We start from the raw sequence: 16865 nt of genomic DNA on the forward strand, positions 1-16865 counted from the left end.
TCATCATCGTACCATCTGCCCCACAGGTTTATTAAAAAGCTACAAGTAAAGCTTGTTGCACAGTGCCTGGCATACAGTAAGCTCCCGCTCTTTAGTGAAAGTTTTTATTATTAATCGTGGTGAATGTCTCAGTTTCTCCCCAGGCAGCATTAAGTCAGGGAGCGAGCACAGGTGTTTCATCTCAAGTCCGCGGACGCTTTCCTGAAGCATACATTTATAATGAATGTATTTCGTACACCCATTTCACTGTGACATACCTCTATGTCAATCAGCAAACACGCACACGTGCCCTCGAGGCAGGTGCCAGGGTAGTTCACTGTGTCCCCCTCCAGGGTGGAGAGAGAAGTCAGAGGGTACTCAGGCCAGTGGTCGGGGCTGAGGCCAGGCCAGTTGAGGAAGACTCTAAGATCTGACGTTTGGAGAGCAATTCCCAGTTTCTACACATTCTTGGAGCAGGCACGCATCCTGCGTGTCCTTTTCCAGAGCAGAGCATCGTGGTACCTGGACCTGAAACAGAGGATGTGTGAGCCTGAGGCCTTCGAGGCCTGGTCCTCACACTCCGCCGGAGGCAGGGCCCCTCTGTAGCCGCCCCGTTAGCCCATCGAGGCCCCAGACCAGCCCGCTCTTCTCCCGACCTCCAGGCTGTGGCAGATGTTCGGCTGAGCCACCTGGACGGCACCTCTGTGCTCACCACCATACCCCAACCATGTTCCTCTGGGCGTGCTCTTTCAGCCCCAGGGGCATCCGCAGCCCAGGACATGCCTAGCAGGAGCTCACAGAAAATCCAGGTGTTATTCCTTGAAGCCCCAGGAGACCACAGACGACGTCCTTTGCTGAAGCTGAATGATGTATTATTCCACAGGCGAAACGCACCCGGTGCGTAGGACCAACACGTGCCTGCAGTTTTTAAAGGCACATTTCTTTACAAACACTGGAAAAACACTTTGTAAACAGTGATCTTCCCATGTAAGCATTTTCTTTCTGCAGCAATTATAATCATTAGACTCATAGAGAGATGTTAATAAGAACAATAGACAACTATCAAGTCACTATAAAATCCATCTTGCCCAAGGTCAGTTGAAGAATTGATGCTTTCAAACTGGTGCCGGGGAAGACTCTTGAGAGTCCCTTGGACAGCAAGGACATCAAATCAGTCAGTCCTAAAGGAAATCAACTCTGAACATTCATTGGAAGGGCTGCTGCTGAAGCTCTAATACTTTGGCCACCTGATGTGAAGAGCTGACTCATTGGGAAAGACCCTGATGCTGGGAAAGATTGAAGGCAGGAGGAGAAAGGGACGAGAGAGGATGAGATGGTTGGATGGCATCACTGACTCAATGGACATGAGTTTGAGCAAACTCAGGGAGATGGTGATGGTCAAGGAAGCAGGCCTGGCGGGCTGCAGTCCACGGGGTCGAAAAGAGTCGGACACGACTGAGTGACTAAACAAGGTCAGATCTCTGGTCTGATTTTGAATCGGACAAAATCTTACACATGGAGTACACTTGAAATAAAAGTGTGTCCCTCTGACTGCACGCCCGTGGGAGGTACATTTCTCTGCATGTAACTCATGCTTGCTTCCTTTGCCAACTGCATAGTGAAGAGTTTGCACCTGTTACTTTACTTGAATTGATTGAGCTCCATGAGCCCTGCTTCTTATTCCACTTTGTATTTAAAATATTCCAGCATAATAGATTCTCCTGCTTTACAGACAAAAAGACTTTCTCTCTGACAAGGCAGTATGATTAGTAAATGTTTTTTTTTTTCATGGCTGTTAATGTAATCTCAATGCATATAATACTAAGATGGGCCAGTCCCCAGTAGGGCTAAATTATTTACACCGGGCATTATCTGTGGACATTCACAATGTACATAACTAATACAGGTTTGCATGTTAATCCTTGAGAAATTCACCATCCCCCACGTCCATTTCTAGCCACGATGTAGCGTCCGGCGCGGCAGGCACCTGTAGTGGCAGGGAGGGGGCTCTGAGCAGCCCAGGTGGGGTGAAGAGGCTGCACTCGCAGGGGCAGGGGGCACAGGAGCCCTGGCAGAGTGAAAAGGGTTTCCTCCAGGCAGGGCACCCAGCCACAGCGCAGCAGACCAGCGGGGAGGAAGGGTGTCTGGCGAGGGGAGGGGGCGGAGGGGCCGGGGGGGCCATCAGGAGACTGGGTCCAGGTGTGGCCTTTCCTGGTTCCTCCACTGTGGACTCATCCTCTCCTCCAAGACTGTGAGTCCCTCGTTTCTCATCACTCTGTCACCCACAAACTCAGCACCGACGGATGAGTCTTGCTGTGATTTTGCCAAAGAGTGAAGGTGGAAACTGTTTTGAAAACTGAAATTGATAACCCTAGAGACTTGTGTGCAGGCTTGCAGACTGCAGCCTGGGGACGATTCGGCCTGCACCTGCTCAGGTGAATCAAGGCTCTGCAGAACGTGGGCCCCTCCCCTGCAGGCAGCCCGGAGCTGACTTCACGCTCGGTCGCACAGCCGAGTCGATGCAGCAGACATCATATGCTCCACAAATGCTGAAGCCACCACTGAGCCCTTCACAGTCTGCCAGCCCACCTTAGAGAAAGACTGCACTTGCAAAGCAGCTATGGAATGTCTTATATGGAGCTAGAAAAGGAATCCATATACAGTATAAGCCTGGTCATCACGATCAAAAAAGATTAAATAGAAGGGTTGAAAAGGAAAACCGAGACACTGTTACAGAAAGTAGGACCAAGGACTAAGAGACAGAAGGTGGAAAAGATAAGAAACTCAGAGGATCCACCCAGAAAGGATAACAGTAGATTAATAAAAGGAATGGAAAAATAGGATAGAGAAAATGACTGACATTTTTAATGCATAGCTGAAGTGCACAAATTCTTAGATTAAAATGACCCATAATGAAGGATAAAGACCTACTTCAAAACACATTATCTGGAGATTTCAAAACACCAAGCATAAATTTCAAAAGTTTCCAGAAAGAAGAGAAAAACTACAGACCAGACACAAAGCAAGATCCACCCAAATGGCATTAGATACTCACAACCACAGGATAAATGCTCAAGAAAAGATGTCTTCAAAGCTCTAAGAGAAAATATTCTACCTCCTACAATTTGTCCCCAGTTAAACTATCAGATAGTTTTCAGAAATTCATGGACCTCAAATGCATCTCCTGTGGCACTTCCTTCGAGACCTACAGGAAAACCTGCGCCACTGAAGAGAAGATGTGCAGCTGACCCCAGAACAACGTGGGTCTGAACTGGGTGGGTCCACAGACACTTGGGCTTTTTCCCACAGTTACTACTATTCCGCTGCTCGATCTGAGGTTGGGTGAATCAGCAGATTCTGAGGAAGCCCGGACAGGGAGGGCCAACTTCATACTATACTCCAATTTTCAACTACGTAGAGGGTCCACACAGGCGTTGTTCAAGGCTCAACTTTAAATCAAGAATGAAGACAAGATTCCATGGACAGGATGCACACAGGAGACTTCTCAGGATGAGGGCTGTCCAGGAGGGCTGGACAGAGAAGTTTAGATTGGAGCAAGCAGAGACAGAACTCCGGGGATGAGCCTAGAGGGAAGACACAGTAGAACTTAAGAGAGTTTTTGACATATTTAAGCCTGTACGGGTGGTGGAGGAGATGGGATACACTGAAAAACTGGCCAACACACGCAACACTGGACAGACCTTTAAGGAAAACTTGAGGCTCATTGAAAACCCATGCAAGTCAACAAAAGAAGGCAATTACTAATCCAAGAAAAATAAAAGGCTGTAGAAGAGAGAAGCCTCACCAGGAGCAATATTACATAGTAACAAATCACAACAACGGATTTTATGTTGCAGGAATTATCTGGTATGATGCAAGACGGGAGATGGCTGGTGTAACAGAGATATTTTATCGACCGTAAATCAATAGATGCTAAAATCAACAAAGCCAGAATCAGCTACAGATTTTTACTTAGAAATATGGAGATAAACGAGAAGAAAGAGCTACCCTCAGCTAAACATTCTCTTAGACCCATGAAAGGGCAAGTGGGGGCAAGGGTGAGTCTTCCAGCCTCGCCTGGTGGTGAGCACAAGGCTTTGATGAGACGCCAGGACTGTCAGTGCCTCACCGGCCCCGCCCTCTAACCTTCGCTTCCACCTCTAACTTTCCCTTCCATCGTTAGCTCAGATGGGAAGGACTCGATCACCCGCCAATCCCTGCCTCCAGCAAGCTCCCCCTGCTGGTGGTATGCCCCTCAGAGCAGTTTCCACGGATGTGCAAACAGCTGAGAACGGATGGAGCCTGGTGTGCACTCACGGACCAGCCGGCTGTGATGCACAAAGTTCTGTAACTGTGAGCCCCCACGGTGCTGCCAACATCAAGTACCCGGGGCTCCCTGTTCCATCCTGGTGCTGTCCAGCTGGGGAAAGGAGAGCGGCCCTCTTTCCCCAGCTCGACCTGCTTCCAACGCCACAGACACAGAGCTGCTGTCTGAACAGCACGTGCGCCACACTTCTCTCTTCTAAGGAATGACAATTTCTTCAGATGATTACACACACGTCTTTCCTTCTGAAGCAGGTCATTTGTCTATTTTACTTTCCTTTATTGAATACTAATGTGGCTGCTAAATGCCATGAATACAGCACTTTCTAATCCTAATGAATACCATGAAGTTCAGATTTAAATGTGTTTCCTTATTTGGGTTTCTAACCTACAAAGAAAGAATCCTATGTATCCAATATACACACACAGTGATCACATGATCTTTACCCAACACACACACCCCCACACACCCACACACTGACACATACATACAGTGGTCACATGATCTTTACCCAACACACACCCACACACACCACCTTTATAAAGATCAGGTCACATGATCTTTATTGTACACACACACACCCCCCCAAGAGCAAACTTACCAGTTTCCAGTCTCATCCATTTTCTTGCATTTTAAAGTGCAAGGGCAGGAGAAGAGTAAATATTTCCCTTTTTCATTGTATGTGAATTTCCACTGTGATGTGCTACTTCCGTGTTTTTAAAATGTAACTTAATCTTCTATACCTTAACTTTAAAATGACCCAGGAAGCATAACTTATAATGTGAAATAAGAAGATACCGAACAGACCAGTGCTTTATTTTAACTCACGACAAACACCAGGAACAAAACCAGTTAGTCCAATGAAAACAAACAGCAATAATAATTTGCCACCGATTGCTACCGCTTAGTATTGTGTCCCAAACCACTGGTTTACTTTCGCCAACCGCAGGTAGAGGGCCAGGCTGACGATGAAGTACTCCTCCGTCTCCTCGACCCACACCAGCTCCATGTGCAGCCTTCCTTCCGAATCCGAGTAGTCCACACAGTATGCCTCCCCCAAGAAATTGGGGCCGTCGGAGGGCCCGGGGCAGCACCGCACGCACACCGGGGAACTGAAGCACCAGAAGGGCTTCCCGTACTCCTCCAGAAGAGTTAGGTCCATTATAGAGCAACTCTACAAAATAAACACAAACATTCATAAGTGGCAAGCATAAAAATCCCAGTTAGACCTGGGGAGACATGGAGCCTCGTCATGAAGGACTAAGTGAAAGAGGAGGGAGAAGAGGAAAGAGAACAAAATCACAGGAGGCGGGAACGTGCAGAGTGTGCACTTCCTGACCCCTTAAGTCTGCCAGGTTGACAGTCTGCCTTTCCTGGTCCTCAACATCTACTGTGATTTCAACGTTCTCGTACATGTTTCTGTAAGACTCACCTGAACCCATTTTAAAAAGCCAGGCCTGTGCTCCTGAAGAAACGGAACAATATTCTTTTGTGTACGACAGATCTTTGCCTAAGCTTAAATGCCTGTTTACACGTACAATTAATAAAACATCTCATCACAGCAAAGAGCAAGTGGACCAAGGGAGACGCCTTAGTGATAATGAAGTGGTCTCCATGCTCGGCGACAACGCGGCTCTTGCCTCAGTCATCACCCCTCACCCCTGTGACGAGGCTTCCGTGCTCCTAGGCAGCATAAAGCCTAGCTCACTGGGGGCTTCTGCATCCACAGCAGAACCGTCCCATGTAAATCTAGTTCACCCCACAAAATACAGAAGGAGAGGAGCGAGAACCAGGGCGCCCACGGGCACAGGGGTCACCAGAGGAGCCAGACTGTGTGAGAACCACCCTCCTCCGCCACACCAGCCCCCACAGCAAGCCTCCCCGCTGTGCGGCTGGTTTGTGACAGGCAAGCTCCAATTTAACTGTTCAAGGAAATATCTGTATGCTGGAACAGAGCTGCAATATACTTTAAATGGGTGTATGAGTAAGACGCTTTTGAGTAAATGCGACTTGCCTGGTGCAACCTACAGCTCCACTCTTTCCCCATAAAACAAACAGCCAAAGGGCTTCGAGGGAGCGCAGGGGTGCAATCAACACCACTCAGAAACGGTGCTGAGTGCCGCCCACCCACCTCGCTCAGTGGAAAACAAAAGGCGCTCAGTAAGTGCTGGATAAGTCAATCAACTGATGGTCAGCAGTAAGAAGACGTGCACAGCTCTTCCGACACCAGAACAATCAATCTAGGACTTTCAAAGCAGCATCACACATACACATCATCAGACACGTTAATTATACAGAGACCGAGTACTTTAAGAAAAAAATTACCTTTATACAGCCATCAAAACTATTAGTTTTCCAAGAAAGGCCAACTTTTCCAATAAGAGGTAGGTGTTCTGTGTTATTTTTAAAACTTATCACAGTGAGCTTCATGTATTCATTTTCAAGGTATCCTGAAAAGATTGAAGATTTTTTAAATTACTATATAGCAACCAATGCAGGACGACAGGTCAAGATTCCTCAGGTCAGCCACTACAAGGAAGCCTCGTGGATCTAAGAGCTGGGTTTGGGGATGGAAGGAAAAGAGAGACCCTGGCGTCTGGCTGAGGCCAGGGCACCACCATCTGCACCTGCATTCCCAAGACAGAGAAATGAGCGTGTCTCACCGGGGAGATGGGGAGACCCCTGGGGTGAACCCAGATAGCACCCTGTCACCATGGAGAGGCCGCTGAGAGGCAGGGGTTCCACTGATCTGATAAAACATAACAGCAAGGAAAGTGGGGAAACAGAGCTGTGGAGCTTAAGAAAACAGGGGCCAGAAAGTGCACAGAAAGGGAAGGAGAGACGTCCAGAGAAAGGAGCCAGGAGGGCAGGTGACTGTGGACATGGTCAGGGAAGGAGCCCCCACACAGTGTCTCCTCACAAGCGCATAAATGAGCAGAAATCCCGGCCCACGCGGACCAGCGCTGAGACGAGAGCCCGGGCCATGAGGACCAACGCTGAGCAGCCTGCAAGCAGCCTGACCGCCAGGGCCGTCACGGTGGGGCTGCACGCACGCCTGGGGGCCTGCGGGGCCGCTGACCCTCCTGCACCCACTGTAATGCGTCCTGCTAAGGCTGCATCAGCCAGGACAGGGTCAAGGGCCTTCACTCGCACGTGAGCTTTCTTCAGAGGCCACACCTGCCCCAGCGTGCGATGTGAGTCACAGGCCAGCAGGGGGAGGAGAGACAGGAAGAGCACAAGCTCTCTGACCCCACGCCGTTTCATTCACAGGACAAGAGAAAGCCAAAGCTGAGCTGTCATGGGAGCCACAGTCCTGTTCTGGGAACACGGCACAGTGTCCTCACATAGGCGCAACCGAAAGATCGGAAGCAGGACACGGGCTCTGAGTGGGAGTCCCATCGGGCAGTGCCGCTCCAGCTCCACGGGGCAGCCCAGGTCCCTGCTCGCCAGCTTCTCCAGCGAGGCCTCGGGGGAGCCGAGGCAACGCCATCCTGCCCAGCAGATGTGGCCCTGCTCAGACCCGTGTCACCGCACAGCCACGCAGGGGACTGCCGGCCTGTCTGCAAGCCACAACAGAAAGGAGACTCCAAGGTACCACAGCCAGCGACAGCTCAGTGACATCCGTCCAAGTTGATAAACATGAAATCTCTCCAGGAAGCGAGGACCGATGCTCTTCCGTCATCACCAGACATCCTCCCTGTAGACCAGCAATGTGGCTCTTCACAGTCAGCGCTCTCCCCACCGACCCTGGCAACCACTTCCATCTCTGAGACGGAACAAGGGGAAGCTCTCTCTCCATGTAAGCAATCTGCACACAGGACGCAGGTGTGAAGGTGAGTGTACATAAAACGGGTCATGCTTCTGGGTATTTCCTGCACACCAAGCATAAGTTAAGCACTTTGTGCACAGCAGCTTAAAAGAACAGCCTAGAACAGGACTACTAATTAGACACTGTGCTTCTCTGAGCTCATAGTTGAGAAAGCAGAGAGGCGAACAGCGCCCTCTCTGAGGCCACACAGCAGGGAAGCAGCAGAAATACAACCCAGACTGTGTTCTGTGTCTACGACATGTTAGGACAGATTAAAATGGATATGAAATCAGGGAAACAGGATCTCCCATTGGTTTACATACTAGCTGAAACTGTGTAATGTGGATTTAGATTCTCAAGAGGCTTTGTTTTCATTTTACTACCAACAGAGTAGAAAGTATGAATGCACAGACCAGACGTGCTGGGGAACCAGCTGCAGCCCCCCAACCACGGCTGATCCCCTGGGCTCCCTGCCTGCCGCCCCAGCTCTCCTGAGACCAGGGGTAAGTGGCCTGGCTCCTGGCAGGGGCGCGTCCCTGCTCGCCTGGGTCAGTGTGAACAGAGGGCGGGGGCAGAGAAGGGAAAGCTGCCTTGACGGGTGGGGCCAGGGGCACAGGCAGCACTCTGCGGTCAGCTCCTGGGGTGACAGGGTGATGCTCTCACGGGAGAAGCCACAGTTCTCTGGGGAGACTGTGAGCCAGCACATCCTCATTTAACTCCTGTGATGCTTAAACCATTTGGAATAAACTGTTGTTGGATCCTGTCTAACCTTAACCTGCCAACATATAAAGGCCACCCCCAAACACAGAGAAATACAACACAAGGCTCACTACCCTTGGCTTCCAGGACATACGCTTACAAGCACGAAATCTAAGAGTCGTAAGGACTTCATTTCAAACCCTGCCCAGGCATTTCCTAGCAGTGTGACCATGGTCAAGCTCCACGCTAATCAAAATGAGATATGAACAGAAAGTACTTTATAAAGCTGTGTGATTAATGGAACTAACAGTAAATAGCAACATTAGAGGATGGGTCCTTATAAATGCCATGCTAAGTACTTTTATGTATTATCTCAACAATAATAATCCATCTAAAGGGTTAAGTCTACTGCCAGCCAGAAAGATGCACCGTGTTCATGGACTGCAAGACTCGAGACTGTCAGGATGTCCATTTACCCAAATTTGATATACAGGCTTAATAATGATAATCCAGCAGGTATTCTCCTAAGCGTTTTATTTTGTGTTGGGGTATAACTGATTAACAAGCCCTGTTCTGACAGTCTCAGGTGAGCAGCAAAGGAATCCAACCACACATACACCATCCAGCATGTATTTAATAACTAATTTATCAATAAAGAGTAAGATTTGACGAGCTGATTCTAAAATTCACATGGCAATGCTAAGGGCCTAAAATAGCCACACAATCTTGAAAAAAAAGAAAAGTAATTGACTTCAAGAATTACTAAAGAGCTAAAGCAATCAAGACAGTGTGGTATTAGTATAAAGATCAATAGATGAATGATGTAGAACAGATGGGTCCAGAAATAGACCAATACTGTTACAAGCAACTGATTTTTTGACAAAAACATCAAAATAATTCAATGAGAAAAGAAAGCCTTTTCACAAATGGTGTAAGAACAACTTTCTATTCATTTGGGAAAATGAAACGAACCTCAACCCTTGCCTCATACTTCATACAAAAATTAATTAAGGATGGTTCACAGACATAAACGATACTCCAGCTGGAAGAAAGAATATCTCCATAACCTGGTGCAGAAGATTGTTTTTAACAGAAAACAATACCATAAAACAAAAAAATAATAAATGAGATTTCATCAAAATGAGAAACTTCTGATCACTAAAATGGTAAATCATCAAGAAAATTTGGAGCTTCCCTGGAAGCTCAGTTGGTAAAGAATTCACCTGTGATGCAGGAGACCACCTGCAATATAGGAGACCCAGGTTCAATCCCTGGGTCGGGAAGATCCCCTGGAAAAGGAAATGGCAACCCACTCCAGTATTCTTGCCTGGAGAATCCCATGGACAGAGGAGCCTGGAGGGCTACAGTCCATAGCGTTATAAAGAGTCGATACCACTGAGCAACTAAACCACCACCACTGAGAAAATGAATAAGCAAGCCACAGCCAGGGAAAAAATATCTGCAAGACATGTATCTGGTAAAGGACTATTACCCAGAATATATAAAAAGCTCTTACAACTGAGGAATAAAGAGACAGAATACACAGACACAAGGATACTCCAAAACAAGACATACAAACGGATAACAAGCACACGAAAAAGTGCTTAACCACTGGCGGCCACCAGGGAGAGACCACCAGTGCCACACACCAGATCCGTGAAAATTTAAAAGACGAATAACATCAATGGTTGCCCAGGATATGGAGCAACCAGAGCACTCAGACACAGATGATGAGAATGTAAAATGGCACAACCACTCTAAAAACTGAAATTTGGTAACTTCTAATACATAAAAATTTCTTATACTTAAAAAAAAAAAATTATCAACTTTCAATCCATAAACCTGCCTTAAGATTCAACTTTTCAGCCCTAGGTATTTAGCCAAGAGAAATAAAAACATATGCCCACAAAAAAGACTTTCATAAAAAATCTACAGTAGCTTTATTCCTAACAGTCCAAACCAGAAAACAACCCAAATTCCTTCTCTAGCAACAGGAAAATAGGTGAGCAAATTCTGGTGTATTTTTTCAATGGAATGCAATTCATCAATGAATAGGAATGACAATCACCCTTGCATCTCAAAAACACAATGCTGAAAGAGTCTGAACGCATGAGGACGTACTGTATGAGCCCTTTTGTATGACGTCCTAGAACAAGCAAGACCAATCTATCGTTAAAAAAGGAAATGCGTATATGGGAGTTCTTGAACTATTCCTGTAATTTTTTCTAAGTTGGAAAGCAGAGGGGAAAGTTACAGAAAATGAGGCACTCAAGCGTTAGCTGTTATCTTGATCACTGTTCCTCCGAAGGCCCCTCTGCGTAAGCACCAGCCCCGCTTTTCCCATCTAACCGTAACTCCGGGCAGGGCCCACTTGAGTCCTCAGAGCTTCCTCGTCCCCCAGTGCCTTAGGGAGCTTACCCGTCACCCCTGCGGCTCACGGCACCCTTCTAACTGCGTTCATCTCTTCCTTTCCTAAACCCCTGTGTGTTAGCCACTCAGTCGTGTCCAGCTCTTTGGAGTGGGTTGCCATTTCCTTTTCCAGGGGATCTTCCCAACCGAGGGACTGAACCCGGCTCTCTAGCACTGCAGGCAGATTCTTTACTGCCTGAGCCTCCAAGAGAGCCCTATACTCTTGAACATTTAAAGATACTGGACTGTTGATCTCTTTCCTAAAATAACCTAGTCTCTGGGAATAAAGGTCATGTGTTCTGTGGCATATTAAGGACACTACTGTCAACAGTTCTCATTTCTCAGCTATGATTAGAGTTCATTTTTTGCATCACAAATAGAACATAGAAAAAGTGGGAAGTAAAGACAGTGGGGAGGAGAGACCAGTGATTTTTTCCTAAAGCAAAGAACACAGAAGGGGCGGGGGGTGGGGTTCAGTTAGATTAGAACGGCCTGAGGCAAGGACAACAGAGCACAGGTTAACTAAACAGATAAACTGAACAAGACAGAACCCTCGATCACCATCTGGAGACCAGCTCAGGAGCACAAATAAATGGAACAGAAGCAACTCTCAGATGTCTGTGCAAGTTTTGGATAAAGAGGGAGGGAGACCCTATAAACCTAGCAATACATGCCACAGAGTATTAACAATTCACAGCTACAGAGACCTGATGCTACAAAGTAGTAATTAGGAACAAGACTCTAATGATCAAACAGAAATGGCACTAATTCTTAAAGTGAGAAAATCTCCTCTCAGCTGTCTAAAGTAAATCTCCCCTGGAATACACATGGCTTTGCTATTTTTCTCAGATAATTATCTTGAGATAATCTTCAGACACATCTGTTATTCCAAACCCCTGATATACATAAAATGTAAATAGTTAAATGCAGTTACAGACCAAGTCCCTGAACATGAAGAAAAAAGTCTGACAGACCCATTGGACATGTATTTGTGATTTTCTCTAAGGAACCTCTGGGCATTCATGAAGTTAGAATCTCAAACAGAAGTAAAGAGGCCAGAAATGCAAAAGAGGAGGAAAAGGGTTCCTGTAAAGGCTTCCCAGGTGGCTCAGTGGTAAAGAATCCACTTGCCAGTGCAGGAGACGTGGGTTCTGTTCCTGGGTCAGGAAGATCCCCTGGAGGAGGAAATGGCAACCCACGCCAGTATTCTTGCCTGGGAAATCCCACGGACAGAGGAGTCAGGTGGGCTACAGTCCATGGGGTTGCAAAGAGTAGGACACAACTGAGTGACTAAACAATAATGAACGCTTTCAGAACCTCAAGGCTCCTCTCCACAGGTCCTGGGTCCCCAGGCTGGGGCAGGCAGGGGGCGGGGGGGCCAGCTTCAGGGGCCACAACCTGTGCGTCTGCAGAGGACCCTCCTGGTTTACTGTCACCATTCTGAACTGAATAATTTTCTCACAAGGAGCCTCGAAGTTCCATTTTACGCTGGGCCCCACAAATCACATCGCCTGTCCCGCTTCAGGGAAAAGACCACTGGCTCCCAATGAGCTATGACGTGAAATGCATGGAGGTCTGTGTTCTCCTGCCGTGTGGACAGCAGTCTGTAGCGCCAATTTGTTCATAACGGGCCACCGAATGTGCAAACCAGGGAAAAGGTAAGCACCACCACTGACGAAGATGCTATACAAATTATCTGCTCTAATTTTTCTAGATAATCACCACCTAGAAAATACTAAACAATTTCTAATGCCTTCCTGTTACCACAAATGTTTAGAGAGGATAATTTGACCTAGAAACACAGAAAGTAATTAGTATCAAGGAACAGAGGAAACAAAAAACTATCTATTTTTGGAATCACAACCAATAAAAATGGGGTGACATACTATATAAGAAACATATCTCAAACAAACCATACAAAATTTAAAGTAGAATTTCTTAAAAAGAGGTTATCTGGGCTAAACAGTTTCTGTTCCTCAAGAGAAGAACAACCCTACTTTTTTGTAAAGTAAAAAGTTTCTCAGGCCCATAACTTCTTTCAGATCCCTCAGTGTTTTCTATTGCACCTTACAGAGTACGGTACTATTTATTATTTAATCAGCATTTTAATGAAAAGCACATCACAAAATCTCCAAAGGATATAAAACAAATCTAGTAACAGTTAACGGAAACATAACCTAAGAGTATTCACTCACAATGACACAAAAATGAGTTGAAAAAAGTCAAAGACCTACGTAACAAACATTTCTCCTAAGGACAAGGAAGAAAACTTAAACAGAAGGTCCAGAGCCCTGAATGAAACTGCATCAATCCCTTTCAAATTAATGTACACATCTGATACAAATCTGATCAAAATCCAAATAAGACACTTAAAATCTGGCCAAGTGATTATTTTAAATACATCTAAAAGAATAAATGGATGGAAATAACTGAGACATTTTCGATAAAAGTTCATTGGTAAGAAACGTTACCCTGGGGGAGGGGACACATTTTCATAACAAAATCCATGAGTAAAGCCTGGACGAACTTCCTGCCTGGTAGAGTCACAGGGAGAGGGGGCCGACCCACAGCAGAGAAGGAGCCCTTGTGGGAAGGCAGGGAACTGCAGGCTGCCTGTGGTCATTCCCAGCCTGGGGATCCAGCCCAGGTCTCCCGCATTGCAGGCGGATTCTTTACCAGCTGAGCCACGAGGGAAGCCCTGGGTTTACAAAAGGAAGGGAAGTAACAGAAAGGGAACATAGGTGAATGTTCGCCTGGCCTTGCCAAGTGGGTACTTTTTATGTGTAAAAATCTTGGAAGCAACAACAAGAAAAAAGGACTGATTATATACAATGAAAAATTTTTTAGTGGGACCTTCCCTGGTCGTCCAGTGGCTAAGAGTCTGCACTCCCAATGCAGGGAGCCAGGATTTGATCCCTGGTGGGGGATCTAGACCCGACATGCTGCAACTCAAGATTCCTCGTGCCGCATTTAAGACCTGACAAAATAAATAAATATTAAGAAAAAAACAACACTTGGGGGTGGGGGCAGGAATCCAAAGCAACATGTACAAAACTTAAAAGGCAAAAGACAAAATGTTGAAAATATTTGCAACTAAAACTCACATAGATCTAGTAAACATTTAAAATAGTGGAACCAATCAAATACAAACAACTGGAAATTCAGTTAGGAAAGAGATATGAAAACCAGACAGCACTGGTATAGCCCCGTCTCCTGGAACACTCCTCACTTCCTTTCCACCTGACCACATGCCACACACCTGTGGCAGGTGCCACTGCAGCCTGAGCGGCTAGGTGCCCTAAGCAGCCCACCTGACAGCTGCTTCAGCAACCGCCAACTCAGCTACAGTCCACAGGCTTTTTAAAACAGTCAATACACATGGCTTTGCTAATTTTCTCAGATTAATTATCTTCAGAATCTTTAGACACGTCTGTTATTCCAAACCCTTGATATACATTCAACATTTACAAAGTTAAAACAATCAGATGTCATTGTCACCTCTCAAATTACCAAACATTTTTCAAAATAATGCTCATGATAATAGTGGTATAATCATGGAAAAGGAGACCTAAATGCCCAACAGAAGGAGAATAGGTCAATAAAGCATGATAAGACCCAACAACAGGTTGTCATACAACTTCCCAAAGTCTAATTTTTCAAAGGCTATTTAGTGACATGGGGAAAAAGCAGGCACTGCTCCCACAGTGTGGTCCGCAAATATAAACATAGCTCTAGACTTGAAAATGAACCAAAAGAGAAACAAGAGTTGTCCTTGGGTGATTTTTGTTTTTTACAAATGTCCACATATTCAGAATTCTCAAACCCATAAAAGGAAAAAGCTATTAGTTTTTAAATGCATTTTCTAACAACTCAAATAAGTGACACTAGCAGCATACTTTGTTATCTAGAAGTTCTTTTCCTCTGCCTCTTTACCATCACTCTCCCTCTCAACACTGATAAAAAGTCTCAACATGCTGTACTGTGCAAAATCTTTTTCCTCCAGCTTCTGAAAATTGGTAATAATTAGCTTGATACTAAGATCAAAAAAATCACATTCTTTCATACTTTGCACTGCTGAACGTGCTCTTTTTCAGGTTCCATTTACACTTCAAAGATACGACTGGACGCTTCCTGTCTGCTCTTCCACTGGGTGAAGTGCGCTCGCATCCTGAGACAGCCTACCCTTAGAAAGCCTGCCAGCCTCTGGCTGAGGTCTGGAGACAGGTTTCAGGAGGATTCCTACCTCACCATTCCTCTCTGACTGAACAGTCTGTTACCGACAGGGTGATCCATGCTGAATACTTTTCCTCCTGGGAGTCTGGAATGTGGGTGAGGCTGGCAGAGGGTGCCCACGTGGCCAGCCCCAGTAAGAGCCCTGGGTGCTGAGGCTCCAACATGCTTCTCAGGCAGACAGCACTGGGCAGGTGGATTCGCGACTCGTGTGTAACCGCACGGCCCTGGGAGGGGTTCCTGGGTTTCCCTGGGCACGTTATGACTTCTGTACTTTTGCAGATGTGGGTAGATGGTTGGCACTGGGTCCCCAAGACCCAGAGGACCTACTGGGAAGACTCACAGGACTCAGGGCATAGCTGTCTTAATGGCTAAGATTTATTACCGCGAGAGGATACAGAGCAAAGTCAGAGAAAGAGAAAAACCTCAAGGGTCTGGAGGGAAGAGGTGTGAGCTGCCAAGGTCTTGCCACTCCCTTCTGCAGGCTGCTCAGCGTCCTGCAATTCTAGGACCGTGAGGATAAAACATTACCCTTGACAGGGGCACTGTGCTGTCATCCCCTCCCGCAATGACAGAGCTGGAATTTATTAAATATTCCACCTGAAACCACAAGCGCATTTCTCAAAAACCTAGAGGACACGTGGGTTTGTGCTCTGGTAGAGGGATGACTACTTTGATGGCAACAGCGCCCTCTGCTGGTCCGCATCGCGGAACCACAGGCAGAGGAAACATGCGAGAGAGTCGTGTGAAGCCTTATGGGGAAAACGTCCCTTATGGTGAAAACAGATGAAAGGCGAATTGAATTGCTCCTGTCACAGGCTCCCATTCTTTTACTCAGCCTCCTTCCTGTCCTAACAATCATCTCACCTTCTCAGGGTACGTCAGCGTTCAGGCAGAGAAGGGCCCCCACCTGACACCCTTACGAGCCCATCACCTTGAAAAGACAGAGTCACACAGGAGAAGGCACACCCTAGACGCACAACGCTGCAAAGTACAGCATACAGGAGACAGCAGCCCAGGGCTTGAGACCCTGGGCTCCGCGGTCAGCCCGGGGTGCAGCCGGAGGGAGGACCCCAAGCACAAGCTTCAGCCGCTCCAGCAGTGACCCAGGAGGGGGCACAGTGCCCAGCCCACAGGCTTGCCATGAAGACTAACACGGGCACGAAGCGTGCAGCAGGCACCTGTGACGAGCGCCCGCCCAGGTTCTCTGCCACCCTCGTCCTGTCCTCATCACAGTCGAGGGCACAGCTCGGGCATGAGGGACGCACACAGAGCGCAGTCAACAGGACTCGGTGTTCCCCGAGAACGAGAACGAGGCACGGGCAGTCCTCTCCTCTGAACTCCCAGCAGCCCCCGCGACACGGGCCTCAGCCCAGCCCCTGGAGAAGAGAGACCGTGTCAGGCAGGGAAAGCGGG

At 47.1% G+C, this 16865-nt stretch overlaps 1 protein-coding gene across 1 annotated transcript in view; it reads right to left on the reverse strand.

Moving 5' to 3' along the window:
* Positions 1-5098: 5098 nt before the first annotated feature.
* FBXO15 (F-box protein 15) overlaps positions 5099-16865 on the reverse strand; it is a 30284-nt gene continuing 18517 nt past the window's right edge. The window contains exons 8-9 of the mRNA XM_010855052.1: positions 6629-6753; positions 5099-5477 (exon numbers count right to left, since the gene is read on the reverse strand). Of these exons, the coding sequence (XP_010853354.1) occupies positions 5208-5477; positions 6629-6753 (395 nt within the window). The 3' untranslated portion in view covers positions 5099-5207. The remainder of the gene's footprint in view (positions 5478-6628; positions 6754-16865) is intronic.

Source organism: Bison bison, unplaced genomic scaffold (assembly GCF_000754665.1).
Source record: "Bison bison bison isolate TAMUID 2011002044 unplaced genomic scaffold, Bison_UMD1.0 scf7180017864353, whole genome shotgun sequence".
NCBI lineage: Eukaryota > Metazoa > Chordata > Mammalia > Artiodactyla > Bovidae > Bison > Bison bison.